The 26,012-nt window shown below is 44.1% G+C and overlaps 2 protein-coding genes and 1 long non-coding RNA gene across 4 annotated transcripts; 2 read left to right on the forward strand and 1 right to left on the reverse strand.

Moving 5' to 3' along the window:
- Positions 1-194: 194 nt before the first annotated feature.
- On the reverse strand, positions 195-11,884 carry LOC142468190 (uncharacterized). The gene is made up of 6 exons (XM_075574432.1): positions 11,723-11,884; positions 8,519-9,984; positions 7,490-7,872; positions 4,725-4,885; positions 3,054-3,186; positions 195-1,079 (listed from the first exon to the last, which is right to left on the reverse strand). The coding sequence occupies exons 2-6, from the start codon at positions 8,751-8,753 to the stop codon at positions 897-899; spliced, it is 1,095 nt and encodes a 364-aa protein (XP_075430547.1). The 5' UTR covers positions 8,754-9,984; positions 11,723-11,884; the 3' UTR covers positions 195-896.
- On the forward strand, positions 4,142-7,202 carry LOC142468192 (uncharacterized). The gene is made up of 3 exons (XR_012788597.1): positions 4,142-4,219; positions 4,632-4,699; positions 6,423-7,202. It is a non-coding gene; the product is annotated as an uncharacterized LOC142468192 (long non-coding RNA).
- On the forward strand, positions 9,780-26,012 carry LOC142468191 (uncharacterized). 2 transcript variants are annotated; one of them, XM_075574434.1, is made up of 5 exons: positions 9,780-9,996; positions 16,321-16,784; positions 20,806-20,953; positions 22,086-22,209; positions 24,255-26,012. In XM_075574434.1, exons 3-5 carry the CDS (start codon positions 20,900-20,902, stop codon positions 24,695-24,697), a joined length of 621 nt encoding a protein of 206 aa, XP_075430549.1. In that variant the 5' UTR covers positions 9,780-9,996; positions 16,321-16,784; positions 20,806-20,899; the 3' UTR covers positions 24,698-26,012. The 2 variants fall into 2 exon arrangements, with proteins under 2 accessions (XP_075430549.1, XP_075430548.1); XM_075574433.1 differs by having other exon boundaries at positions 9,782-9,996; positions 22,083-22,209.

A 26,012-nucleotide genomic window follows, 5' to 3' on the forward strand; every position in this document is an offset into this window, starting at 1 on the left:
TCACAGCTCATCTGCCGTTCTCGCTGCGAGTGGCTCTAACTGACATGTACTCTGGCGCATAATGCTGCGTGTAGAAATCACACCGCGCCTCACCGTGCAGAATCAGAAATGGGGGAATGTCAGGGAAGATTCACAGAAGGACAAAACATCTAAAAGAATTGCAGGCTCTTGTGTTCGATTCAACGCACTTTCAAAATAAATAAATAAAAGCTTTAATGAAATTCATTAAGCTCCAGTGCAGAAGTCGCAGGCTGGAAAGTCCAGCTACAGCATCGACAGGTTTCCAACGCCAGTCCCCAAGGGTCACTAGCCGTGCAGGTTTTAAGGATAACCTCTCATTGGCACAGGTGGCCCAATCATTTTAACTGAACCACCTGTGCTCAAGCAGGGGTATACAGGCAGTCCTCGGTTATCCAACGGAACCCGTTCTGGAAGTAGCGTTGGACAGTGAAACCGTTGTAAAGCGAGTTCCATGTTAATCAGCAGCGGTGAGCGTTGGATAACGCATTCCGGTGTCGGAAAACGGCCCATAGGGTTGCATTGTAAAGCGTTGGATATGCCATTCGTCGTAAAGTGAAACGTTGGATAGCGAGGACTCCCTGTACGTAAAACCTGCACTGTCCGTGGTCTTTGAGGACTGGAGTTTGGAATCTCTGTAATAGAATATTCATCATTCATTAAACAAAACTAAATATCACGGAGGAAGAGAGGAGGTGGCAAAGATATCCTCGGATTACAGATTAGAACCCAGAAATGGTTCCTTGAGCCTTAAAAACTGAAAAATAGATGATAATCTCTTGTGCAATGTACAGTGATATACTGTCAGCAGTATAAATAACAAATACAGTACTGTTAATAGAAGTGCAAAATAAAACTTTTTGTAACAGCGACTCTGTCTATTCGACATGAAGATTGCAGAGATAACGGTCATAGTTTTCCTCGCAAACTCTCACGCAGTCCAGAAAATAATCCTTCTCTGCAATGGCCCGGAGCAAGTCTGTCTGCACCAAACAGACATCATACAGCTCGGACGTGGGAGCGCTGCGGGACCTCCCGCCACTCTCCTGGTCCAGAAGCACCTAGAATAGATGAAACAACAGGGAAACATCAAGACAGGGGGCTTAATACCAACTGTGCAATGCCTACATACCAAACACAAACTGCGCCATATGGCTTATGTAAAAGGAGTGGCTCTGAGTACAGACACTGACTGTAAACAATGACTGTGAGTTAGAAGCAGGGGAGCCTGGTTCACTTCCCGGTGTCAACTCCTTGTGACCTTGGGCGAGTCACTTTATCTCCCTGTGCCGCAGGCACCAAAACCATAGAGTGTAAGCTCATCTGGGCAGGGACTGTGTGTGTTACAATCCTATGTGCTGCGTACCGCGCGCTATACTGTAATTGTGACGCGCTTTGTGTCCCGTTGGGAGAAAAGCGCTATATGAAATAAAGTTATTTTTATTCAAATATCCGTTGATAATATGGGTTCTCTTTCCTTGGAAGAAGACAATCCAGTGTGATGATGAAATAGATAAAAGATAATGAAAAATTATTTGGTAGAAAGGGATACCGATAACATACTGGCTTACGTACAAACCTAAATGTCATTTGCTTTAAAAAATAACCTTTCCTTCCATACCCCATTAAAAAAAATGATATATAAAAAATTTATTAATAACATGTTTTTACCAGTAAAGATACATTGAGACATAAATCTGTTTTTCAAATGTGCCCTGGGATACTTGCCCCAGTGTTGTAAAACACTTTCAAATAGGTCTTTTTCAATGGCATTTTAACCAGTGTTTTTTTATTTTATATTGATTGGATAGCAAAGATACAATACCCATGTGTGTTTCTGCATGTCTTTCGCAGGCCCCAAAATTGGCTTCCTTAGCCTCATTGTGTCACATGTCACTAGCGGTTAAGCTGCAGCCAAGAAGTCTGGGTAATGTCATGCCAAGGATCCACATTTTAGAATATATCAGGGATGGCCAACCCTAGTCCTCAAGGGCCACCGATCGGTCAGCTTTTAAGGAAATGCCTGCAGTCGTTCAGTGAGCCACCTGCGCTGAAGCAGGGACATACTTCAAATCTGACCTTTTGGTGGGCCCTTGAGGATTGGAGCTGGCCACCCTTGTAATATATGCAACATACTGCATGAGAGAGAGAAAGCTTTGGATGTCTGAAGAGCTCTTCCTGCCCTCGCTTCTGCCACGCGTCTGATAAACTATTGTAAGCAAACGCAGAGCCTATCTTAGGCAGCAAATCAATGTTTCTTTAGAGCTTGAATTGTAAACATCATTTACACCATTAAAATGCAATTTCAGCCTAAATGTTATTGTTACAATTTGCTGCCGTTGCAATCCCATCTCTACTGATTCGTAATTCATAAATATGCATACGGGATAATGTGGGAAGTAGGTTCAATTATACAGACATGAGATTAATTGAAATAAGGCCCCCGGGCTAAGCCTTTATAGTGAGGCATATTATACCATGAGTTACGCAGGCCCTGGACACACCACTAGGTATAAACCTGGGGGGGGGGTGGGGTAACTCCAGTCCTCAAGGGTCACCAACAGACCAGGTGCTCAGGATATCCCTACTTCAGCACAGGTGGCTCAATCAGTCCCTGCTTCAGCACAGGTGGCTTAGTCAAAGAGTGAGCGCAGCGCTCCCACGTCCGAGCTGTATGATGTCTGTTTGGTGCAGACAGACTTGCTCCGGGCCATTGCAGAGAAGGATTATTTTCTGGACTGCGTGAGAGTTTGCGAGGAAAACTATGACCGTTATCTCTGCAATCTTCATGTCAAAGACTGAGGCCACCTGTGCTGAAGCAGGTATATCCAGAAAACCATGACCTGTTGGTAGCTCTTGAGGACTGGAGTTGGCCATCCCTGGTATAAACTATCCATTTGCTTCACCCAACAAGGGAGCTAAATAAACCACAAGCACTGGGAATGCATAATAAATGGTGCCATATAGCGGTGGTATGTGAAGAGGTCACTAACGCATCGCTCTGCCATGCACAGACCCCGGCACAAGAAGCCCACCTGACAGTTGATGATGGTATCCTCTTCATTTAAACGAATGTTGTCATCTATGAAGATATGCTGAATGTCGCAGTCGTTGGGCGCAATCCAAAATGGCTTCCCGCCCCTGCTGGAAAAATGGTTTCTAGCCCACCTAGGGTACAACAGAATAGCTTTGTATTGGATTACAACAGAAGCAACAATGGGGTCAGTCTAAATTAGTGAATACATACATACGTACATACGTACATACGTACGTACATACATACATACATACATACATACATACATACGTACGTACGTACGTACGTACATGCATGCATGTCAGTCCTTGATTAGGATTTAATAATGGACTGAGTTTTAGCATTTGTCTTTCCCATGCACAAAACTAAAGTGGATCAACATGAAGGGACAGAGTCACTACGAGGTTCCACTGTGTAGAGCCACCTTCTGGCTCCGGAAGAGGCCTTACGGCCCACTTTACTGAATAGGCTGTGTGTGTTTTCTAGGCCTGAAAGGTGCTTTATGCCACACTTTTTAAGCCGCGCCCCATCCTCTTATCTGGTTTCCGGCATCGCCTCCTCCTGCGACGTTGCGTAATCATCGCGAGGCGCCGTCGCTATCAGGAGAACCCGGATAGAAGGTAAGAGGCAGACAGTTACAGAGGCCCCGCGGTATCCCCCGGCAATCGGTTTAAATGTTGTGGGGGCTTCTGTAAGCGCGGGTCTTGGTTCAGCGCCCCCCAACAGAAAATGTTTCTCCCCCCCCCCAGTTTGCGCTCCCACAAAATGCAATATGGTACAAGTCTCTCTTTACTAAAGAAAGGTTAAGCTCATTGCAGGCTGCAAAACTTTTACATAGGCCGACATGAGAGTTCTTCCTCAGTCGTACACGAGATCTTGAGTTCTCACCAGTCTCTTGTTCAGATATTCTGTGTCTAGGACCAATACAGCAATAACAAGTCTGAACCTTGTCAGAAGAACAGGAGACTTTTTACATCTCAAACACTCAACACAGGTGTCATGATTCCCTCCTGCAGTACACCTCATAGACCTGTAGGGGCGCACCGAGGAGTCAAGTTAAGGCCTAGAACTAGAACAGTCCATGAGGCCAACTGCCATCTTAGTTTGGGTATAAAACCCCACCCAGTCTGTTAGTTCTTTGCTTGTCGAACTTTCCGTTTACAGGTCAGGGGTCAGGTTATTCCTTTTCCCTAGCGCTGCGACTTTCCCTGTTCCTATTTATCAGGCTCCCAGTTCTACTGATTTTCAGGAACCTTCTTGTTTGTTGTAGTATTCCCGTTTGTATTATTTGCCCCCTGCTCATTATTTGCCCCCTCTACATTATTTGTCCCCTGCTACTTTTGCTCTTTGCATGTAGCACTGCAATGCTTGCAGCTAACCTTGGTACGTCTTGTTTGTTCCCTTCGCTACCATAGCCTGTTGCATGCTTTGCACTCTCCATTTTGTTTTCCCAGGTATTTTTTCCTTTAGTGTAACAATAAACCCCGTCATTTTTTTTACGTATTTTTGTCTCCTCTCTTATGTCGGTTTCCACGGATGCCATACGTCCTGATAACGGGACATCTATGCAGATCAGTGTTTTGATTGATCCTTGAGCTTGGTTCATATAGAAGGATGTGCATTACATTGAACACTTTTCACAGGGTAAGAACATATTACTGTTTCTTACCAGTCAAAGTTGTCTTGAAAGCCCCCTATCCCCTCCATGGTACTGAAGTAATCGTAAATATTCCCCCCCTTTGCTTTGGTGGAAATGCGTTCAGAACCACGAGTGAGCACTGCCTCTCGTTTACTGCAACGGATCTGACCGGGAGTAAGATCCACTGTGATCTGTGAACGAGAAATCATACAGCAATTACAGACGTGGATATGAATTGCCTTCTCCTTCTTCCAAATCATAAGGTCACACTGATAGTGGGTGCAATCCAGCATTTACTCTACTGAGGCATTATTTATCTTATCTGTATCTAATTTACATATTTGTAATAAATATTGGAATACTCCTTATACTGCTAATGCTACACAGTTAGAACTGTAATGCTTCCCGTAGACAGCACTTTTCTGTACATCTCGTTAAACAAATATCGTTTCAACAGCTTGTCTTATTTCAATTTATTTTCACTCAAATATTTTTCTACAAATCATCATGTTCTATAGCAGGGGTAGCCAACTTCAGTTCTCAATGGCCACCAACAGGTCAAGTTTCAAGGATATCACAGCTTCAGCACAGGTGGCTCAATCACCACTGATTGAGCCACCTGTGCTGAAGCAGAGATATCCGTAAACCCTGACCTGTTGGTGGTCCATGAAGACTGGAATTGGCCAGTCAACAACTGAGCCACTGATTGAGCCACCTGTGCTGAAGCAGGGATATCCATAAACCCTGACCTGTTGATGGTCCTTGAGAACTGGAGTTGGACACCCATGTTCTAGTTTATAATGACATCTATTCCAATGAACATATTTTTTCTGGAATTAATTAACATGGCGACACTAACTTTTTGGTCGTATACTATGGTTTTGAAATCCTCCAGTGTTAGACTATTTAGGGCAAGACAGATGTCAAATTGCTTGGTTAACTAATGGTGAGGAGTGAATTGTGAACCCCTCTTATCAGACGCACTTACCAGAACGCCCTCCTACAGTCTCTGTACGTTCTTCCTACCAACCAATTAGATTGTAAGCTCTTGGGAGCAGGGACTCCTTTTCCTAAATGTTACTTTTATATCTGAAGCACTTATTCCCATGATCTGTTATTTGTATTATTTGTTATTTATATGAATATCGTGTGTATTACTTCTGTGAAGAGCTATGTACATTAATGGCTCTATATAAAGACATACATACTGTACATACTGCATCATAGGGACTGATGTTGCAGCAATGATTCTATCTGTAATGCAAACAGCCTGTCCCAGTATCTACTGTGATTACATAGCTTTTGTGCATCAGCTTTTCAGCAATGTTCTACAGAAAACAGCATCAATCAGAGAAGGCTTTACACACACACAGAGCATTTACTACAGGAAATCCCTGAGAACAATGTATCTTTCCTGCTAAAGTATTTATTAATAAATATACCAATGCTGCTTGATAAAGGCCTGAATCTGAGAAATTGCAGCTGCTACAGATATATAGATATATATATATATATCTATATATCTGTCTTATCTGTCGCAAGCAGTAAGAAGGTCACCGCACAAACAGATTCTCTGGTCCGGTTTTCTGTTTTGTCAACTTTTCAGAACAATGGTTCTTTAGAATCTCGCATCTTTCAGTGCCAGGAGAATCTGCAACAAGTTGCAGTCAATTGTGGCACTGGACGGGGTGATGACACGGTTTTATAACAACTTGTATTTCTCTACAGTTCCTTTACAATGATACAACAGACTGGAGAATTCATGCAACTACCTCTGGGATGGAATCCTGAAAACCTAAGCCTAGGAAAAGGCACGTTCTTACTGCTCCGGTCGGCAGTGAAGTGTCAAGAGAAGAGAGTGGAGAGTGGAACAATATTATTACCAAAGGAAGGGTTAAAGGGAGAAGGAGCGGCTCATTGAGTAGAGTCGCCAAGTATATAAACGACACTCAGTTTGAATCAGGGGAGTCTGGTTCAATTCCCAGTGTCAGCTCCTTGTGACCTTGTGCAAGTCACTTTATCTCCCTGTGCCTCAGGCACCATAAACATGGAATGTAAGCTCTTCTGGGCAGGATAGAGAACTGGTACAAGTCCACGCAACAGCGCTCAGAACAAATGCATATATACAGGGTACAAATCTTATGTGTTTGATTGACCCAAAAATCTGGACAGGGACTGTGTCTATCAACCTTAGGCTGCGTCCCCCGCTGGCGCAGACCGCGCTCATGCTTGAGAGCGGTGACATCACCAGCTCTCCAAGCATGAGCGCCGGGTTTCCTGGCTATTTTGCAAGCGCGCACGTGGGGGCGTGTTGAGCGTGCTTCAAAAATCACTTTTTTTTGTCTCCCCAAGCGCCAAGCCTGGGAGAGCGTGCGTGCCCGAGCACCGCGTGAGCGGGACAATTTAAATTGCACAAACTAAACTCGGCAAGCGCTGTGTGCCCAGCGCTAGCGTGGCCGCAGCCTTATGGGCACTACCCTGTAATTGTGATGCGCTGTGTGTCCCATTGGGAGAAAAGTGCTATGTGAAATAAAGTTATTATTATTATTATTAAGTGTAATCAAGACCAGCAGCTTAAAGCAGAAACCCCCCTACTCCATTTTGTTTTTGTTTATCTCTAGTGACCCCTAAGTTTGTCTTTTTATGTCCCAAGAACATTGAGAAGTGTAAACAACAAAAAACTCTTTACCTGCTATGCAGAATTGTCCCATATAATTATAGTACATTAGTCTCAAAGAGTAAGGTTAAGCACCTTCCCTTTTAGCTTCTCCAACACGAACACAACATACACTTACCGGCACTGTCTGCAGTTGAGGGAAATCCGGGTGCTGTCCCATCAAAGCAGAACGGACAGCATGGAGCACAAGGGGGAGGTCCGTCCCAAACGTCCGCAGCACCACAGAGAACTGCCTCTCTTGCTGGTGGAGACTCTCTAGCAGGTGGAAGAAGGATGGAAGGATCCAGTTGTATCTCTTGCCATCCTCTCCAGTTATAGTGAACACCTTGTCCGGTTCTCCATGCCACTCCAAGAGCTGCATATGATGAGAGTGGACCTCCTTGAAACGTTGCCCCATTGGGGTGTTGGTGAAGTCCAAGCTACGACCAAACTTAGAATAGTAGTTGATAGCATCCTTGCATGGCGGTGCGACGGAGAGGTCACTTAACCACTGCCATTCACCTGGAAGAAAAACACAGCAGTGACATCACAAAATAGCTAGTCACCAGAAGAACCCTCTCCCATGTCTATGCCCACCATATTTGCAAACTAGCTTTTAAAAATAGTCAGATTCAGGAATAATTCACCCATATGAAACCCCTCATCACTGTCATTAGTACACTGATGGGAGAGACTAAGGTCAGGTCCCCAGTGGCCGCTGTGGCGCTTGCACCGCACACAAGGCACAGCCCTCTATGGGGCAGGCCCCAGTCGGCGTGTGCGCGCGCATACAAGACATAATGCGAGACTGCTTTGGCCAAAAGACAAGATTTGTGTCTTTTGGCGCGGGCGGCCGAGCATTGGCCACGTCACGGCGGCGGTTCAGCCAATGAGGGCAAAACAGCCGTGTGACATCATGACCAGGCCCCCGCCATCCCCCTCCTCACCCCCGTCGCTATCTTGTCTTTCCCCCTGCAGCTCAAGCACTGACCACAGATCGCAGCTTCCACCCATGCACGTGCAGCCAGGCGCGCGTGCTTGAGCGGACACTGGGGCCGTAACCTAACCCTTTAAGTCACAGCGATGTTTTCTCTTTGATACATAGACCGTGTCTCTTACAGGACTACACTCCTATGGTAAGATGACAATTAACTCCTCGCCTTCTTACCTGTTTCACTTAACTGTCCCCAGGTAACGGTGCTCAAATAGGAGTTCAATGCTGCCCGGGGTCCTTGATTAGTGACAGCATCCGACACCAAGATGGTATTATTCAAATCCAGGTGTAGAACCAGCTTCCGCTTCTTTGGCTGTAGAAACACTGCAAGGTTTGACTGGTGAATACTCTCTGACCCCTGGTCAACCTCTTCTGCCGTCACAGCCAAGTGACCATTGAACATATTCATGATGGGATAGTTGACAAACGATATCTTTCGTCCTCTGTCTTCTTAATGTTCAGTGTGAAAACTGAGATCACTTTATAAGCATCCAATTCTTCTGCAAGGCCAGTGGATCACTCTTTGTATAGAAATATCATTGTCAATTCTGCTGTCCTTTTACCTTCGGAATTCACAGCTGGCTGGGGCAAGTTTAAGCTATTGTCCATTGGTTTCTAATGTAACAAGTTTTGATTTTATGATGTTATAGAGACAAAAGAACAGATACGTAGCTTATTTGAGACGTCTTTACGTTACAAATTTGTTCTCTACGGCAGTTCCATTAATCAAAAGGGTGAAATTGATGGATGTGTCTTGAACAGCCTATACTCTTAGATCACTACAATATATGGTCTTTTGCTATTTATTTTATATGGATTAATACAGGTACACTAGTTTTTTTTAAGCAGAAGAAAACTGACGGGGCATTAGAAATGAACAGTGAAACTGCTAATGGTTTAATACATTAAAACTTCGTTTTTTTATTAAACTAGTCATCCAGTAAAACCAAAAGAAAACAAAAAACAGCAAAATTGGATATTCTCAGAAGAGAATTAATTCCTATGGAACACACAAAAAGGGTACACTGGTTTACTCTGCACTCTTTTTAAAAAAAAAACAATTGCAATAATTAACACGGACCTTTAACTGGTGTAATATATATCAAACGGTTACTTAAGCCACTTGGCCCTATGCTCTATCTGGACTGTTTTGTAATATGTTACTAACACATTTTTTTTTTAAAAGCAACTGATGTGTTAGTGATAAAAATATACCGATGTATCTAGCCCTATATTAATTTTCTGTCTGTGTTGGGAATCTAGGTAATGCGAACTGCGATGTTTAGAAATGACAAATCCTTTCTAAACACACATCTTGTGTCCTAGAGACAGACAATCTGGGCCAGAGTTTGTTAATATTGTCGGTGACTTGGCAGAAAGCCACTGGTGCTATGGATACAGTATGTTTGCTCGATGCACTGTATATTCTGCACCCCGCTAGCGGTCTTATTTGTGGACCTTAGGCTCTTTGAATTGGAGGCAGCACCTGTTCCCCCTGAACAGATACACAGGGCTGCAAATTTCAGATGACACTGCTTTTCAGATCAGAGCTTTTAATATTAGGGCAAGAGGGAGCGAGCGAGAATGGGAAACGCCAGGCAGTGGATGCCAAATTTGAATCTTGGATTGTTTTGCAGCATCTGAAATAGAAGGTGAGAAAAGCTCTTTAAGATTGTGTTTTAATAACAGAGCAATCAGATCCCCGGGCTGCTGCTGCTTCATTTGAATAGAAATATTAATCAAAATGTATTTGCTAACAAAATATACATTTAACTGGACCTGCTTGCCTTTTGGTAGATAAGAACCTAATGGGTAGCAGTAAGGCCCATGACTAGTAAGCAGTTATTCTGTAAGACACCTGGCTGCCCATTGAGCGGGCATGTGAGGGTACTAGTGTGTTCAGGGTACTAGTGTGTTCAGAGTACCGCTACTTTTTGATTTATAAATCTCCAGCACCACTATTTTTTTTTAATTTTATTTACCGCTCCCACTTTAAGAAAAGGGGATTTAATAAAAAAAAATTTAAAAACCCAACTTTGTCATATAGCGCTTTTCTCCCAATGGGACACAAAGCGCGTCACAATTACAGTATAGCGCGCGGTACGCAGCACATAGGATTGTTACACACACAGTCCCTGCCCAGATGAGCTTACAATCCATGTTTTTGGTGCGGAGATAAAGTGACTTGCCCAAGGTCATAAGGAACTAAAACCAAGAATGAAACCAGGCTCGTCTGACACAAACTCATTGTCCTTGTTGACAGAGTCAGTGTCTTTACTTACTGCGCCACTCCTAAATACTGTATATCCCTGCAGAATGAGTGCCTCGTGACACTGAGAACAATAGCACTGGGACATTTATGCAACCACCTCTGGGGTGGAATCCTGAAAACCCAAGCCTAGGGAAAGCACATTCTTACTGCTCTGGTCCGCAGTGAAGTATCAAGAGAGGACAGTGGAGAGGGGAACCATGTTAGCAACCAAGGAAGGGGTTAAAGCAATGTTCCTATGCAGGGTTAACGTGAGAAGGAGCGGCTCAGCGAGTACAGACACTGGCTCTATACGGAGTTTGAAGCAGGGGGGCCTGGTTCACTGCCAGTGTCAGCTCCTTGTGACCTTGGAGAAGTTGCTTTATCTCCCAGCACCAATATCCTAGATTGTAAACTCTACAGGGTGCTGTGCTGTGCAATTATCCTTCAAATCTGTAACAGCACCACTACTTTATTTTTAACATTCGACTGCTCACTCTGCTTGCCCCTCTGGCAGCCATAGGTCGTGGCCCCACTACCTTCTACAGCGCACGCCTTGGCGTGCGCTGTGCGTTGAAGCTCCGGCCCCCCAGTCAGTCTGGTCCCAGTTACTACCTTGTCGCGCACATTTCCCCAGCGGTGTGCGACAGGTTTTCAGCGAGACGGAAATTTGAGCTCAGAGTTTGCGACGGAGGCGTGGCAACGCCCCCGCCGGCGGTTCAGCCAATGAGGGCGAACCAGCCGCGTGAGGTCATGGCCACGCCCCTGCAAACCCCCTGCTACGCCTCCTCCACAAACGCTCCCTATCTCCCAGGACCGCAGATCGCGGTGCAGCGCTGTGCATGCGCCGCCCCCCTCCACCCCCCCCTGCCGGGCGCGCGTGCTACAGTGCTGACTGGGACCGCAGCCATAGGCTGCGCTTATAGTGCCGGCGACGGTGACACCAGGCTACGGTCGCTGGAAAAATCAAATAGGGATGACTTCCAGCGATCGCGACCAAGCTGTCGCTCCGTTGCACTTACTATAAGCGCACGCGAACGGCGGCAATGCATTTGTTTTGCCGCGACGTATAAGCGCAGCCCTAGGCGTAATGTCTCCCCCGCCCCGCAGGAAGGCGAGTCCTCTCTGACCTTGTCCCTTACAGCTTGTCCCTCTTCCCGCGGTGCAGAGACGTGTGATCCGGCTGCTGCCTTTGTTACTATGTTACATCTGCCGGCTTCTTCTCACTTCCGCCCGCCTGCTTCCTGGTATCCCGCAGATCACAGGCAGTGTAGGAGTAACATTTCTTCTTTTTTTTTTTTTCTGTCAACAAACTTTATTGAAACTAGCTCGGTGTACAGTGATATCTTGTACTTATCTTTTGCTTGTGCTTAGGGCTGTTAACTCCTTCACTGCCAGAGGGACCTGCGATTCATTGAAATGACCTGACCGTGTAGAGGTTAAAATGGCTCAGCGTCAAAAATCATATATATTAATATACGTAGCATATATATATATATATATATATATATATATATATATATAGCCAATAAAGAATAGCACTTGTGAGCACATTCACATGTCTTAGACAGGTCTGCACCCCTGCCTTTCAACCATTATCACCTAGCATACAGTGCTCCCACTGCAGCAAGGGATTCTGGGAAATGACATACAAATGAACACACAATGTGTCACCTTTTGCCTGGAATATCCATTCACATGGAGCCCATTTAAGCAGATGCATCGCCGTTTACACAGCTTTTAAGCACAGCATGGGTCTAGCAAAGCAAGTACAAACCCCTCACAGACATGTTTCAACCTTGGGATGTGGTCACTAGCCGATTTGCAGTACCATGGGGGATAGCTGCGGGCACAGGGGCTGTTTATTGTTGTAATAGGGACAAGTTACAATAACTTCTCCTGACAGAGGGGCGCCCAGGTTCGCACCTGACAGGGACAGTGGCTGTCAGGGAATGGCTGAAGACATACGCCCAGGTAGGGAGGTCGGGTGCATCAGCTTAAATGGGCTCCATGTGAATGGATATTCCAGGCAAAAGGTGACACATTGTGTGTTCATTTGCATGTCATTTCCCAGAATCCCTTGCTGCAGTGGGGGCACTGTATGCTAGGTGATAATGGTTGAAAGGCAGGGGTGCAGACCTGTCTAAGACATGTGAATGTGCTCACAAGTGATATTCTTTATTGGCCATATATATATATATATACTACTGACCAGTGACCCCAGTTCTACCTTGTGAGGGGAGACCTAGTCCGGGCTGCATCAGCTGCGCTCCTCTCCTAGTGAATCATAGCCACACCCAGGGGGTCCTCCCTCATACCCTCGTGCAGGTCACATACCGAACGACACCATACAGGGGAAGGCACTAGCTGTATAAATAATTGTTTGTTTTTTTAATTGATAGGGCGTATTGCATCACAAAACGATGTGTTACCTTAAACCATTAGCGGCACATGATGTCATAATTCATGTCCTTAATTTTCTACTTTTACGACAAAATTATATTTAGCAACTCTTTCGATTGAAGCCCTTAAAGTTTTTTGACCCGAAGACCTTACAATCTAAATGATAATTAAGAAAAACATATAGAGACAATAGGAGGGTGTTCTGGTAAGTGCGTCTGTAGGGGTCCAGGGTCGATGCTACCCATATGCTTCATTAAAGAGGTGTATTTTAAGGTGGGTCTTAAAGGTGGATAGAGAGGGTGTTGGTCGGATATTGAGGGGAAGGCCATGTGGGACAGTGAGTGAGAGAGGTTTAAGGCGGGGAGATGGGCTTTAGATACAAAAGGGGTAGACAGAAGATATATTTGGGCAGAACGCAAGTCGGGCAGGAGTATAGTGAGAAATTAGGGCTGAGATGTAAGGTGGGGCAGAAGAGTGTAATAAAGGATTTCATAGAAAACCAGGAGATAGATAGATATATATATATATTTTTTTTTCATACAGGAATGTATATCAATATAAATATATTGTTATAACAATAGTCGTCATCAATGTCATTGGTATGAAGAAAGGCTTTGATGTAAACGAATAATTATTATTGTAACATGATTTAATGTGTGGTATATTTGTTAGCATGCAGCAGATATAGTAAGATTAAATGTACACGAGTCAGGAGGATGCAGCGGGTAGGACCGCGGGTAAGAAAGCAGAAACTGAGAGAGCGGCTGTGGGACAGGATGCCCATTCTTATATGTCTTCTTCTTACCAGTGTTGTCAGTAGAGTCAGACGATGAAGGGTTAAGGCGTGGAGGAAATGAGGACGTTAGAGAGAAGTTGAATAGGGAAGGAAATGCTAAATATATATACTCTACAGGGGAAATGAGTGTGCGGATGCTGACAGAGCAGAAGAATACAAACTTGGTATACTGTAACAAATGGTATTCTTGTGAGGAAGGCAGATACTACAGTATGTTGTGGTAATTGTTACAGTAGCAGATTAGCTAACGTTTATTTAGGAAAGTAGAGGCTGATATCCAGTAGTTGGACAGTGATAGGAGACGCAACCAAAGCCCTCAGGATCTATGATAGTTGGTGTTGGGTCTAGGTTGACAAGAAGGACTACATTAGGGTTAAGCTGGGTATGGAATAGGATATCCATCTACTGGTTACTTTTGCCAAGTTATAACACTGCTGTGGCCATACAATGGTCTGTTTGTGTTACTTCGAGGTAACAAGTGAGCAGAAGAGCAGTGATAAATTGGTGGAGAGATACCAGCAAATAAAAATACCACTTGTGAGCATATTAACATGTCTCAGGCAGGTCCACAAACCTGCCTTTCCCATAATCACTCCGCATACCGTGCTTTTCCGGGCCGGCTTGATGGCGATGCCATCGCACCGAGCCCCACTCTTACAGCTGATCTCAGACGCGCTATTAGAGAGGGTTGGGGTTCCTTACAATGCATCTGATCTCAGACGCGCTATTAGAGAGGGTTGGGGTTCCTTACAATGCATCTGATCTCAGACGCGCTATTAGAGAGGGTTGGGGTTCCTTACAATGCATCTGATCTCAGACGCGCTATTAGAGAGGGTTGGGGCTCCTTACACTGCATATGTTCTCAGAGGCGCTATTAGAGAGGGTTGGGGTTCCTTACAATGCATCTGATCTCAGACGCGCTATTAGAGGGGGTTGGGGCTCCTTACACTGCATATGTTCTCAGAGGCGCTATTAGAGCAGGTTGGGGGTTCCTCAGAATTTCACTTGGAGTTCCTTAACCAAAAAAAAAAGGTTGGAAACCACCGCTCTAGAGGAAGAGAAGAGTTAGTGTAAATAGAGATAAGCAAAATCCGCCAGCGGATTGGACACTAAAAAATCCGTGCAGATGAAATCCACGTCCACCATTGGATACAATCTGGACGGATTTTTAAGGATTTATCCACGGAGAGGGAGAGAGATCCCCGTCCACCTCCTGGGCCACGGATTTTGGATGGCTTTCTAAAATAAAATAGAAACTCCGAAAGTGCGAATTTGCCTTTTTGAGACTGATCCGAGGACCAAAGGAACCAGACGATCCGAGGCGGGTCCAAATCTGCAAAGAACAATCGCTCATATCTCAATGTGAAGATGTTTCCCACTTCAGAGAGCAGTAGATATAAATGGGAGGAGACCATTGCTCTTGATCTTTCAAACACAAGTCTACCACACAGTTTGCCATGCTGCATGCAAGCACTATGATGTCAGGTTGAAATTAAGAGCAGCAATTTCAGGTTGCATCCATTTGCATTAATGTAAAAGGGTGTTTTGCATCAGCTTGGCTCCGTTTGCATCCTCAGCATCAAAACAGCTCAGGCGAGGAGCTGCTCGCTGAAATATTACAGCGAGATGTGCCAAAATGTAAATATCTAACTATTTTTCTTTCTCGTTGTGTAAATTCAATCATTGAGATCTGGGATGGCATTAATCTCCGCGCTCAAGAGATTGGCCTCAAATATTAGAAACTCGCCTAAGAAATGTTTTGCCCTGCATCCTGGGGCAAATGTAGAACAGAAAAACAAGCGCAAACAGAACCACTAATAGTGATATTCAAGTGCTAACACAGTATATAGTAAAAGGATAAGCCTGATAGTCACTGTTAGACCAGTGGATAAAATAGTGATTTTAATGCGTGATAAGACTCGTGTGTATTTGAGAGTGAAATCCATAAAGTAAAATGAAAATGTGACAAACAACTAAATATGAATATATCACCCTAGAAAAGACCAAAGACTCCATATGTGTTATCCCTTCACACTTTATTTGTCTGGCAATTTAAAGTACTTTGTGAGACCCTTTTTGGGAACACTGGTAGCAAGTTTGCACCATGTCTATTTTTTTCTATTTTATGATCCTGGGGAGAGTTTGTGCTTTGGACCCATCCTGGAGCAAATGGTTACATTTATTGCCCAATATACTCCAAGGAAGTGGTCCTCAACTGCAGTCCTCAAAACCCTCCCCCCAGCCCCCACTCAACAGGCCAGGTTTTAAGGATATCCCGGCTTCAGCACAGGTGACTCAATCAGTAGCTCAGCTACCTGTGCTGAAGTTGGGATATCCCTTAAACCTGACCTGTATTTTGAGGTCCGGAGTTGAGAACCTTTGCTCTAAGGAACTTTAACACACAAATCTGGTTTATAACAAGATTCCGCCTGTTTGACTACAAAGTAACGTCACTACTGACAAAGACAATATGTGCACTAAAACAGGTATTTTTGTGACTCATCCAACTCTCCTTTCTCATAACTGCAGGAACAGGTTGCTTGATCACAGAGCATCCAGTGTATTCCCCGGACCGTTCCACAGTCTTCCTTGCTGAGCAGCGGTGTTTGTGAAAGGAGCGCCTTTGTTTGCACAGTTTTACGCCGTCTCTATGAAAATAGTTTTTTTTTTTTTTTTGCATGCAAGTTGAAGTACATACATGATCCCGAGGGGAGTTCACCAATTTCATGAGCTAGAGGGGAATCTCTGCCCTTCGTGGGACAGGCTCACCAGGACATTTAGCGATTTGCCTTCCAAAAGCAGGAACAGGTAACGTGTTTCGATACAGAACCTACATGAAAGGGACCATTCAACTCTCTGCGGATGTCCTCTGGAGACCTGTGACAACAGAAGTGTGGTATATGAGCTGGAGTCAAAAGAAGAACAGAGGAGAAAAGCTCAGAGACGGAAGTATGTGAAACACAGAACAGCTGGGAAGGACAGGAACACTAAAGGTAAAGTGTCATTCACAATGCCTTACTTTAACGGGCAAAGGGTTCCCCTTGATGTGGCCCTTTTATTTAGGTTTTTATGATTTATACTAATTACTTCCTCCTTTTATATCTGCTTGTATGTTGTGGTTTTCAACCTTTTTTTGGTTAAGGAACCTTTGAATTTCCCAATATAATTATGAGGAGCCCCAACCCTCCCTAATAGCGCGTCTGAGATCAGATGCATTGTAAGGAACCCCAACCCTCTCTAATAGCGCGTCTGAGATCAGATGCATTGTAAGGAACCCCAACCCTCTCTAATAGCGCGTCTGAGATCAGATGCATTGTAAGGAACCCCAACCCTCTCTAATAGCGTGTCTGAGATCAGATGCATTGTAAGGAACCCCAACCCTCTCTAATAGCGCGTCTGAGATCAGATGTATTGTAAGGAACCCCAACCCTCTCTAATAGCGCATCTGAGATCAAATGCATTGTAAATTCCTCTGTATTTGGTAGAATTTTCAAATAAAAAGTGCAGGGACCCCTTTTGGGATGTCCGCGGATCCCCTGTTGATGAACACTGCTCTAAAGAGAGTGCTGAATATTTATCATAGTGCTATGATTTCCTTTTTTCTTCTCTAGCACGTCTACACCTTTAAAACTTTAAGATTTAGCCTGACGTCTGTGTTAAAACCTGTAAGCTGTAACCTAGGCAATAGTATTTTAATCTTTTAGCCTTGTTGACAAAATAAGCATAATCTTATGACCACAGCACATTCTTTCTACCCTGCGGGTCACCTCTATGACTTGATTTTTCATCTCAAACCAAAGCCTTAATGGAGAAATCCGCACTGCCCACTTGTTTCTGAAAAGTCACACACTTGGGGAGGGGGGGGGGGGATTATGTACATGCATTCCAGGTACCCGTGGGCTGCACAAATACTGGGGACCCTGGTCACACATGACCCTGGTCAACCGATTGGGAAACCATCCAGTGATTTTGTACTTTGGCAAAAAAAACTATGTTAGATGGTAATGTGTACGGGGCAGGGATTAATTTCCCACAGTGTTTATGTGATATGAACATTTCCCTGTTTGTATCATTGTTTCCTTGTATTCTGTCCTGTTTATTATCTGTGTGCACTGTTGGCACTATATGAATAAACGTACAGCACAAAACAAAGTGTACAGTACATGGATGCTGACCAATGTACATTTTCTATTAGCTACTTTAGAAAATACCTTCTTCGTCAGAGGTCACACGATCTCGCACGTTGGGTAAATTAACAGGACAATCTGGCAAAAACCATCAACATTCTACGGAATTGTCACTTATTTGCCATTTCACCAGAAATTCGTTACATTTTTGTTACAATGACAAATCTCCCCCTGTTTTTAGAGCTTTTGCAAAAATGTCACGATAGAAGGAACATTTCCATAGAAAGACATTTGCAAATGTGTTTGTCGTTTCCCCATCAAAACATTTTTTACCCAAAAAAGGCTACGTTCGTCCCACAAAAAATTGGCAGGGTCATGTGATCAGTAACCCTTATACTGAATGCAGGTCAGATTAATAATGTTTTTTTTTTTTTTTTTTTCAGAAAAAAAATTGTAAAATTGTCATTTCAGTAAATATGGGTAAAAAAAAAAAAAAAAAGGGGGAGGTATTGGGCTCTCATTGGGGAAAAAAAAACCACCCCCTGCGAAATTGTGGAAGTTCCACAAATTTTGCAAAAGAAAAAGAGTGCGAACCGACTCCTGGACAGTGTGCGCGCCTTCTCCCGGCACAAATACTGGGAGAGATTGATGTAAGAAAAGTAAAAATTAAAAAGATGGGATGTAAAAAAAAATTTGGAACAAATCATAAGGATTGAATCTGGATCTGTGGTTCTACAGAAGGTAGGAAAATGGACCGGAGCCGCAGCAGCATCAAACAGTAGGCTCACTAAATGTAATCCCATATCACCAGGAATAATTATTTTAAGATTGGCTTGCTGACATTTAAAGCCCTACATGACCCAGCTATCTGAGAGTGCTTCTAGTTCCCTACACTCCCACCCACTCACTGCGATCTGCAGGTGAAGGGCTCCTAACAGTTCCCAGAACCTCTGTGACTTCCTTTGGGGCCCGAGCTTTTAGCCGCGCTGCTCCTATGCTATGAAACAGTCTGAATACAGTTTGAGGAATCTATAAAAACAGGTTCATGACCTACCTGCCTACCGAGGCATTTAATTAATGTACCACAAGCTGTCCGGCATTTAATAGCTACAGTACCGTCCCATCCTGTATTGCAACTTTCCTTGTGTTTGGTCTCTTTAATAACCTTAAATGTTTTCTTCTATTTCCTTTTCGTAACTGTGAAACGCTTTGAGTCCCATTGGGAGAAAAGCACTATATAAATAACGTTGTTATTATTATTATTATTGTTATTAAAAATAATAATAATAATACAGCCAGTGAATAATCCCTTGGCAAGTTCTCCTTACCCAGCGCTACCTTCCTTATGTCTGGTTTTCCAGACCACATTTGTACAATTATTTATCTTTTGCTTCCTTGTCTTCACAGTCTGTTGGGAATAAAAGAACCTTGGTGTACTGTAGGATTTGTAAGAATAATTCCATGAGTGTCACGGCTTCCCTGAGAAAGGAAAGGCATTAAGATGTTGATAAGGGTCAGTCAAAAGGACACAGGGTGTGACAGGGTGTATTCAGGGTTGTGTTGTAAATGCAGATACTTACATAGGCAGAGACTTCAATGCAGCAGCCTTTATTACAGCACAAACATATACATAGAAATCATAAAATCTTCAGATAAAAGCCATGCAGCTGGTTCTCGTCTTACACGTCCCGCCTAATGCGGTCAGATCTCTTACTCACGATACACATCACCCCTCACTAGGTCTATAATCAGTCCAGCAGAGTTTCCTCAGGCCGCCTCCCTCCAGGCGAAGGGTCCTAGGGCCAGGAGTTATTACAGGACAATCCCTGCCATTAAAGCCAATATCAGATATCGCTGATTCCGGCGCGTCGGCTCTGATGACTCGCGGCCTATGTATCAAAGGCAAAATGTATGAGCTAAGTCGTCGTTTTGTGTCGCAACTCGCGCTGAACTGTACCTGCGCCAGGCAGCCTCTATACAATTACTGTTACTGCTATAACCAGACATTAAAAGAGTTATGGTGGGAAAAAAATACTGACAAACCCCGCCACCTTACAGTAAATAACAATACCCCTGGTGGGGCATTTCCATGTCTCTGAACAGAACACATATAAAAAGGTAAATGTTAGAAGCATCAAGGCAGCACACAGTTCAGAGGAGACAGGATACTGATCAATACAAACATCTCTTTATTCCTCCATGGATAAAAAGGAGGCACAGAAACTCTCCTATGCGTTTTGCATCATCACCTTGCTAATGCCCCGTGTGGTGCGAAATGCACAGGAGAGTTTCTGTGCCTCCTTTGTATCCATGGAAGAATAAAGAGATTTTTGTGCTGATCAGGATCCCGTCTCCTTTTCGCTGTGTGCGGCCTTGTAATTTCCATTACCGGCGGCTGATCACGCAGTCCGCATACCCGCTCAGTGGGTGGGGAAGAAGATGTAAAAGTGAGCCAAATTATGTTTTTCATGTGGGAGGGTGCCTTACTGAAGAAATATATATTGGAACCAGTACTTGAGGCTGTAGGGCAGAGGATCTGGCAGGAGTTCTCACCGCTATACCCCACTGATCACCATAAAGAAAAAAGTAAGGGACCAAAATATTCCTATAATATATATATAGGAATATATATAGTGTGTATTTCACCCACTACAAGAGAGTGGGGCCACCATACTAGCTTTTCCAATGTGAATCCTATTTCCTCCTCAGTGAACTTGAGCACCCATACTAAAACACTGTTGGCCGTATAAACAGGTCAGCTGAAAGTGCTATTGTTTTGGTGCCAGATAATACTGTCTGTACAAGAAGAAATGACAATGGGCTGAGTAACAATGCACATCAACAGAAATGTTGATACTTTCCAAATAACGCACCGTCTCTTTTGCAGGTGCCAGTAGCAGCAACCGGTTAAAAGGGAAAGAACAGCCCACAGCGTGATATAAGCTCCCCGTGGCTTCCTCACCCCCCCGAAACAAACTACTATGGACGGAGCTATAGAAAAGAAAGAAGCTTCGGGCGGGGGCAGTGATCTAGAGGTAGAGTACTTCTTCTTTAGCCAACATGGTAAAGGTGAATTGCCTGTGTGGGTGAAAAAACCCCTATTGCTCCCTGAAAAATGTAACATCCTTCAACATAGTTGAGTAAGGTGCACTGTGCAATAAAGAATACAGGGGAACAATGCCAATGATCTCAAGTTTACTTTGGACTGCCAATACCTAATTGGCTTTAAACCTCAAGCATTTACCGTAGAAAAGGACTCTCCTGTTTGTTATTGATATGGATTATTTGCTTGCGAGAGCAGGCAAGGCACAATGTCACCCATTCTTGCATGGCGGAAGCCCACAGATTAGCCCTGCTCTCCAATCTATAGTCTCTTAAAAGTTGTGTGGGACTTGAAGAGTATAAGGACACTTAGGGGGGAGGTTCACGAAGCCCAACTAAAGGATATGGTAGCTCGTTATCTGCCATTGACTTGAATGGCAATTAACGTAGATCGAGCTTCAATATATCGGGCGCTTTGTGAATCTCACCCCTACTATGTACAGAGATGTGCAAATATGTCAAAAAGAGGTTTGACCCTTTTCCGTAACTTTCTGCAAACTCTCTACATTTAGCATTGCTGGAGAGAGAAACAATCATCTATGCAACACGCGGAGAGATATGTGTGAGCACACCTGAAATACCTGGGAAATAAGCTAATTTAAATATGCAAATAGGCTTATTTCCCAGGTGTCTTAGGTGTGTTTATAGTATCTCTCCATCTCTTTCGCACATCTCTAACTATCAATACACAGTGCAACATCAGTGGGTTAATTAAGGGCCAAATGTTTCTACTAAGCCTTCTGCCGTGAGGCACCTTTTGGTGCTGAAAGACATCTTGCAGTCCATTCAAGTCAAGGTGTTTTCCAGCTTCGGAAAACATCTTATGGCAGAATGCTGCTTAGTAAACATGGGCCTAAATCTTTACCCACAAAAAAAGATGGATAGTGGGAGTTCAAGTCGGCTGAAACCTGGACAGACTGGAGCTATGTGGGTGACTTGGGGTAGGGAAATTCCAACATGAATTTGCAGTATGTGGACTTTTAGGAAAAGGTTGGCCTTATTCCATAGGGTCAAGAAGGGTGACCTTGTACCTGGCTCTGATATTATTAACTTCCTGCGCAGCAGGGTGAAGACCTGCTCTGCCGGCTGACTGCAGAGGAGAAGGAATGTCTGCAATATCTGCTAGAGACCATTAATTCACTGGATGCTGAGAACCAAGATGATGATGATAATGTCGATACTGAACAAGGTAATTAAACACATGCTTTCTCCCCCTCCCCCCCCCCCCCACCTCTGGTACCTGCTGTGAAGAGCAGAGAAGGTGCAGATTCATTTCCTTTTGGACGGAGGGTGTTCCACGTAAGCAGAACATACATAAAAAGTGCTTGTTTATGTCCCGTAAATATTATTAATCAGACATGGAAACTACAAAGCCTGATGTGTCGTAACCCAGGGGTGCTCAACTCCCGTCTTCAAGAGCCCCCAACAGGTCAGGTTTCAAGGATATCTCTGTTTCCGCAGAGATGGCCCAATCGGCGCCTCAATCTGAGAGCCTGCTTCAGCATAGGTATCTCAATCAGTGGCTCAGTCAACGGAGCCACCTGTGCTGAAGCAGGGATATCCTGAAACCCTGACCTGTTGGGGGGGGTCTTGAGGACTGGAGTTGAACCAAACCCCTCCCCTCCTAGTGTTTTACTTCTAGTATACATGTAATTTTCAGGCGTTCTCTGGGGATTATGAATAAATGCAACCAATGAATAATGTAATAACGTATTCTTGTACAGAGATCACAGCACACGGTGTTGTGCAGAGTTTACAGGCATAGTGACTCCCTGCGTCACACAGTGACTCCCTGCGACACATAGTGACTCCCTGCGTCACACAGTTTATAATCTATTTAGAGCCGGCAGCACAAGTTGATAAAAGCGGTGTCCCAATGTCACAAAAAGTTGCTAGTGGGTCACAAACTAGTTTCAAAGACCAGTACCTTTACAACTAGGCTTCTCTTTACATTCTTGCTATCATGTAATCAGCAATAATATTCATAAAGCCCTTTGCAATTACTTGTCCTTCTGGCTGTGAAGGGGTTTAAAGTAAGACAGCAAAAAAAGTAGTCTAACTATAAGGTCAACATCACGATTACTGCTAAACTATCTGATCTTCCTTTCCACTCACTTTCTGACCTTCACAAAGCCTTTTGTTCTGATATACCTTCTGCCAAATGCCATAGAAACCAATGCCTCAAGGAGAGTTTGCAGAACAGATGGAGTTGCCAACAGAAAAGGCTGTTACTGGAGCATTGCAAAAGATTTTAACCTAATGTCCCAAGCAGCAAGATTATCACTTGACTAATGTGGCATCCTTCATTGTGCCGGCGCTTGAAGAAAGCCAGTAAAACATACTAGGTTTAATGCGAGCCTTTATACCGGCAAGAGCTGTGGCTTTTACACAGGTAATACGAGACAACCCTCACAGGGCAGCAGATGGTAGAGGTATTGCTTGACAATTTGAATACTCACTTGGAGTGTTTTTAGAGCTCATGATAATTAACCCAACCACCTTCTTCCTTTGGAACAGGTGTTGGACGCACAGCAGCACACAGGTTTTTTGCAAGGGCTAAGGGATGATGCAATCCCCAAAATGAGGTCACATGGGAAATGTTTGTGTAGCCACACTCAAATTGCAGAGTGTCAGCTCCATAGAGCAGGAATTCATTATGCTTGTAAGTTCTGCTCTGCACTCTACTTCTGGGATGCGCAAGCTGGGGGTGTGGGGGGGGGCGTGATATTTTCTGGGGGGGTCGTGACGGTTACAGAGGTGCCGCGTTCTTCCCCACTGCATTCTAATTAAATGCCGGGGAGCACGTGCGAGGCCTCTGTAATTTCGCTTGCCTGGTCTCCGCCGGCTTCCAGCAATGAGTCGCCATGTTAACGCAGTGTCAAATGACATTGTGATGTCCGAAGATGTCGGACACCAGGTAAAGGGGGGGGGGGGCGCAAGCAGCGGGGGAGAGCAGGCGGGGGGGCACAGACTGAAAAGTTTGCGCACCCCTGCTCTACTGCATACTGTTAAAACTATATCAGAATATTGAATACTGGTTTCCCCATTGATTCATATACCAGTTATATAGAATTTGAACAATAGTACAAAGGCACAAAAAATCAGGTTCCAATATATACATCACCCTAACTCAAGACTACTAGGGATTGTAAGTACTTCTTAAACTAGTAAAATGACATGTTCCATTCTCTGCTTCCATTCTACCACTGGTTTCCACCCCTTCTTTCCCTACAGATAGCAGGGGAGATTTTAGCAACTCAATGGACGCACACAGAGAAGGGAGTTTTGATAAAAACCTAAAGGGTTTGAGTGAAGGTGCCAAGGTTGTGGATAAAACTGAACACGAGTCGTCATCGTCAAAGATGAAAATAACGAAGTGTTTCTCAGAAGACTGCCCAGGTCGCACCTCCACAGTGACTCCCGAGGTAACACCCAGGTCAGCGAGCACTCACCCAAGCCACCTGAGGAAGTTCGACACCATCATGAGATCGGGTGTCAACGTGCAAGAACTAAGGGCTCGTTTCATTCACCACCAAGACCATTCATTCTTTGAAGATCCTTCCAAGGAATCGGAATTATCGGGGGCTTCCAAACAGCTGCCTCCGATTTCCCATAACCAGAAATCTCCCCGGCAAGAAGCCCTGCAGAAGCTGGGTTTGCTGAAGAGGAAAGTTTAAGCCGAGCAATTCGAATGCAAACAACAACAACTCCCCCGAGACTCACCATGGTGTAGACCAAAGCTCCTTTGGTACAGAACTGTGGGATAAACCAACATTTTTAAGGGAGGACCACGATTCACACCAGTCTTTGGAAGGCGCTGAACACCGGGAAGCTTTGAAGAAACCTGGACTCTGGAAATTCTAAGTCAGTTGACATTTTCCTGATGACGACGGTGGAGACGTAGAAATCTACCTGCCATACATGTTCGTAAACTTACATGGAGCTTAACTTGTAACAGAAAGTACAATAACCTTGTGCTTCCTCACCCCCTCCATACGTGTTGCTATATGTCAGTGATGGCCAACGCCAGTCCTCATGGGCCAACCACCAGGCCAGGTTTTAAGGATATCCCTGCCTCTGCACAGGTGACTGAGTCCTTGACTGAGCCAACTGTGCTGAAGCAGGGATATCCTAAAAACCTGAGCTGTTGGTTGGCCCTTGAGGGCTGGAGTTGGCCATCCCCTGCTACATATGAGAACCTTTACTGGGCCAACATGAGCATTTAAAAACAGTGAGATGCAATGGAAAGGAAAAGGTATACAGCGATAAGATAAGTTAAAACGTAGGCAGAACATTGAACCAGGAAACAATCTGATTGTTATTTTCTGGAGTTCGGAACAGAATGAACAAATGTGGCACTGCAGGTTTTGTTTTCCGATCTTTGGGTCAATATAAATACATTTACAATATGAGTAACTCACCCAGTTAGTATGTAGCAAGGGGTTGCACTCGAGAGGCACCATGTATATTACAAGCTCATATACTGCTATATCTTTGAACACTGATGTTGTTTCATTGAAATGCATCACAACCTCCAATTAATCTACAATTCTCAGGATGAACATGGTTGCACTTTAACCCAACTACCAAAAGCAGGGGCTCTGGTACAGCAGCATCCAGCTTGCTCATTGTTCAAGTGACACTGGGGTTTTAAGGCTGCATCAGATATGCTCATTTGCATGTCATTTCCCAGAATCCTTCGCTGCAGTGGAAGCATTGTATTCTAGGAGATAATGGTGAAAATCAGGGTTGCAGACCTGTCTGTGCTTACAAGTGATATTTTTATCTGATGAAGAACAGCAAATCTGTTGGACGTTTGTTACCAAAATAACACTAGGAGAATCTTCCATTATAAGTATATTTTTATTTAGTGGGAAAAAAAAAATAGAAAATCATCTGGAAACTATTTAATGATAAAAATGAATACAAGATGGACTGATGCTTTAAAATCATTGTAGCATCATTAATTAATAAAAGGGATGATTTATTTTT

The sequence above is a fragment of the Ascaphus truei genome, chromosome 17 (genome assembly GCF_040206685.1).
Source record: "Ascaphus truei isolate aAscTru1 chromosome 17, aAscTru1.hap1, whole genome shotgun sequence".
Classification (NCBI taxonomy): Eukaryota; Metazoa; Chordata; class Amphibia; order Anura; family Ascaphidae; genus Ascaphus; species Ascaphus truei.

Coding starts and splice junctions, on each gene's coding strand:
- LOC142468191 (XM_075574433.1), top strand. CDS start 20,900: ATGGACGGAGCTATAGAAAAGAAAGAAGCTTCGGGCGGGGGCAGTGAT. Junction 20,954..22,082: donor GCGGGGGCAGTGATCTAGAG/GTAGAGTACTTC, acceptor CTTCCTGCGCAG/CAGGGTGAAGACCTGCTCTG. Junction 22,210..24,254: donor TAATGTCGATACTGAACAAG/GTAATTAAACAC, acceptor CTTTCCCTACAG/ATAGCAGGGGAGATTTTAGC.
- LOC142468190 (XM_075574432.1), bottom strand. CDS start 8,753: ATGAATATGTTCAATGGTCACTTGGCTGTGACGGCAGAAGAGGTTGAC. Junction 7,873..8,518: donor GGGACAGTTAAGTGAAACAG/GTAAGAAGGCGA, acceptor TTTTTCTTCCAG/GTGAATGGCAGTGGTTAAGT. Junction 4,886..7,489: donor CTCAACTGCAGACAGTGCCG/GTAAGTGTATGT, acceptor TCTCGTTCACAG/ATCACAGTGGATCTTACTCC.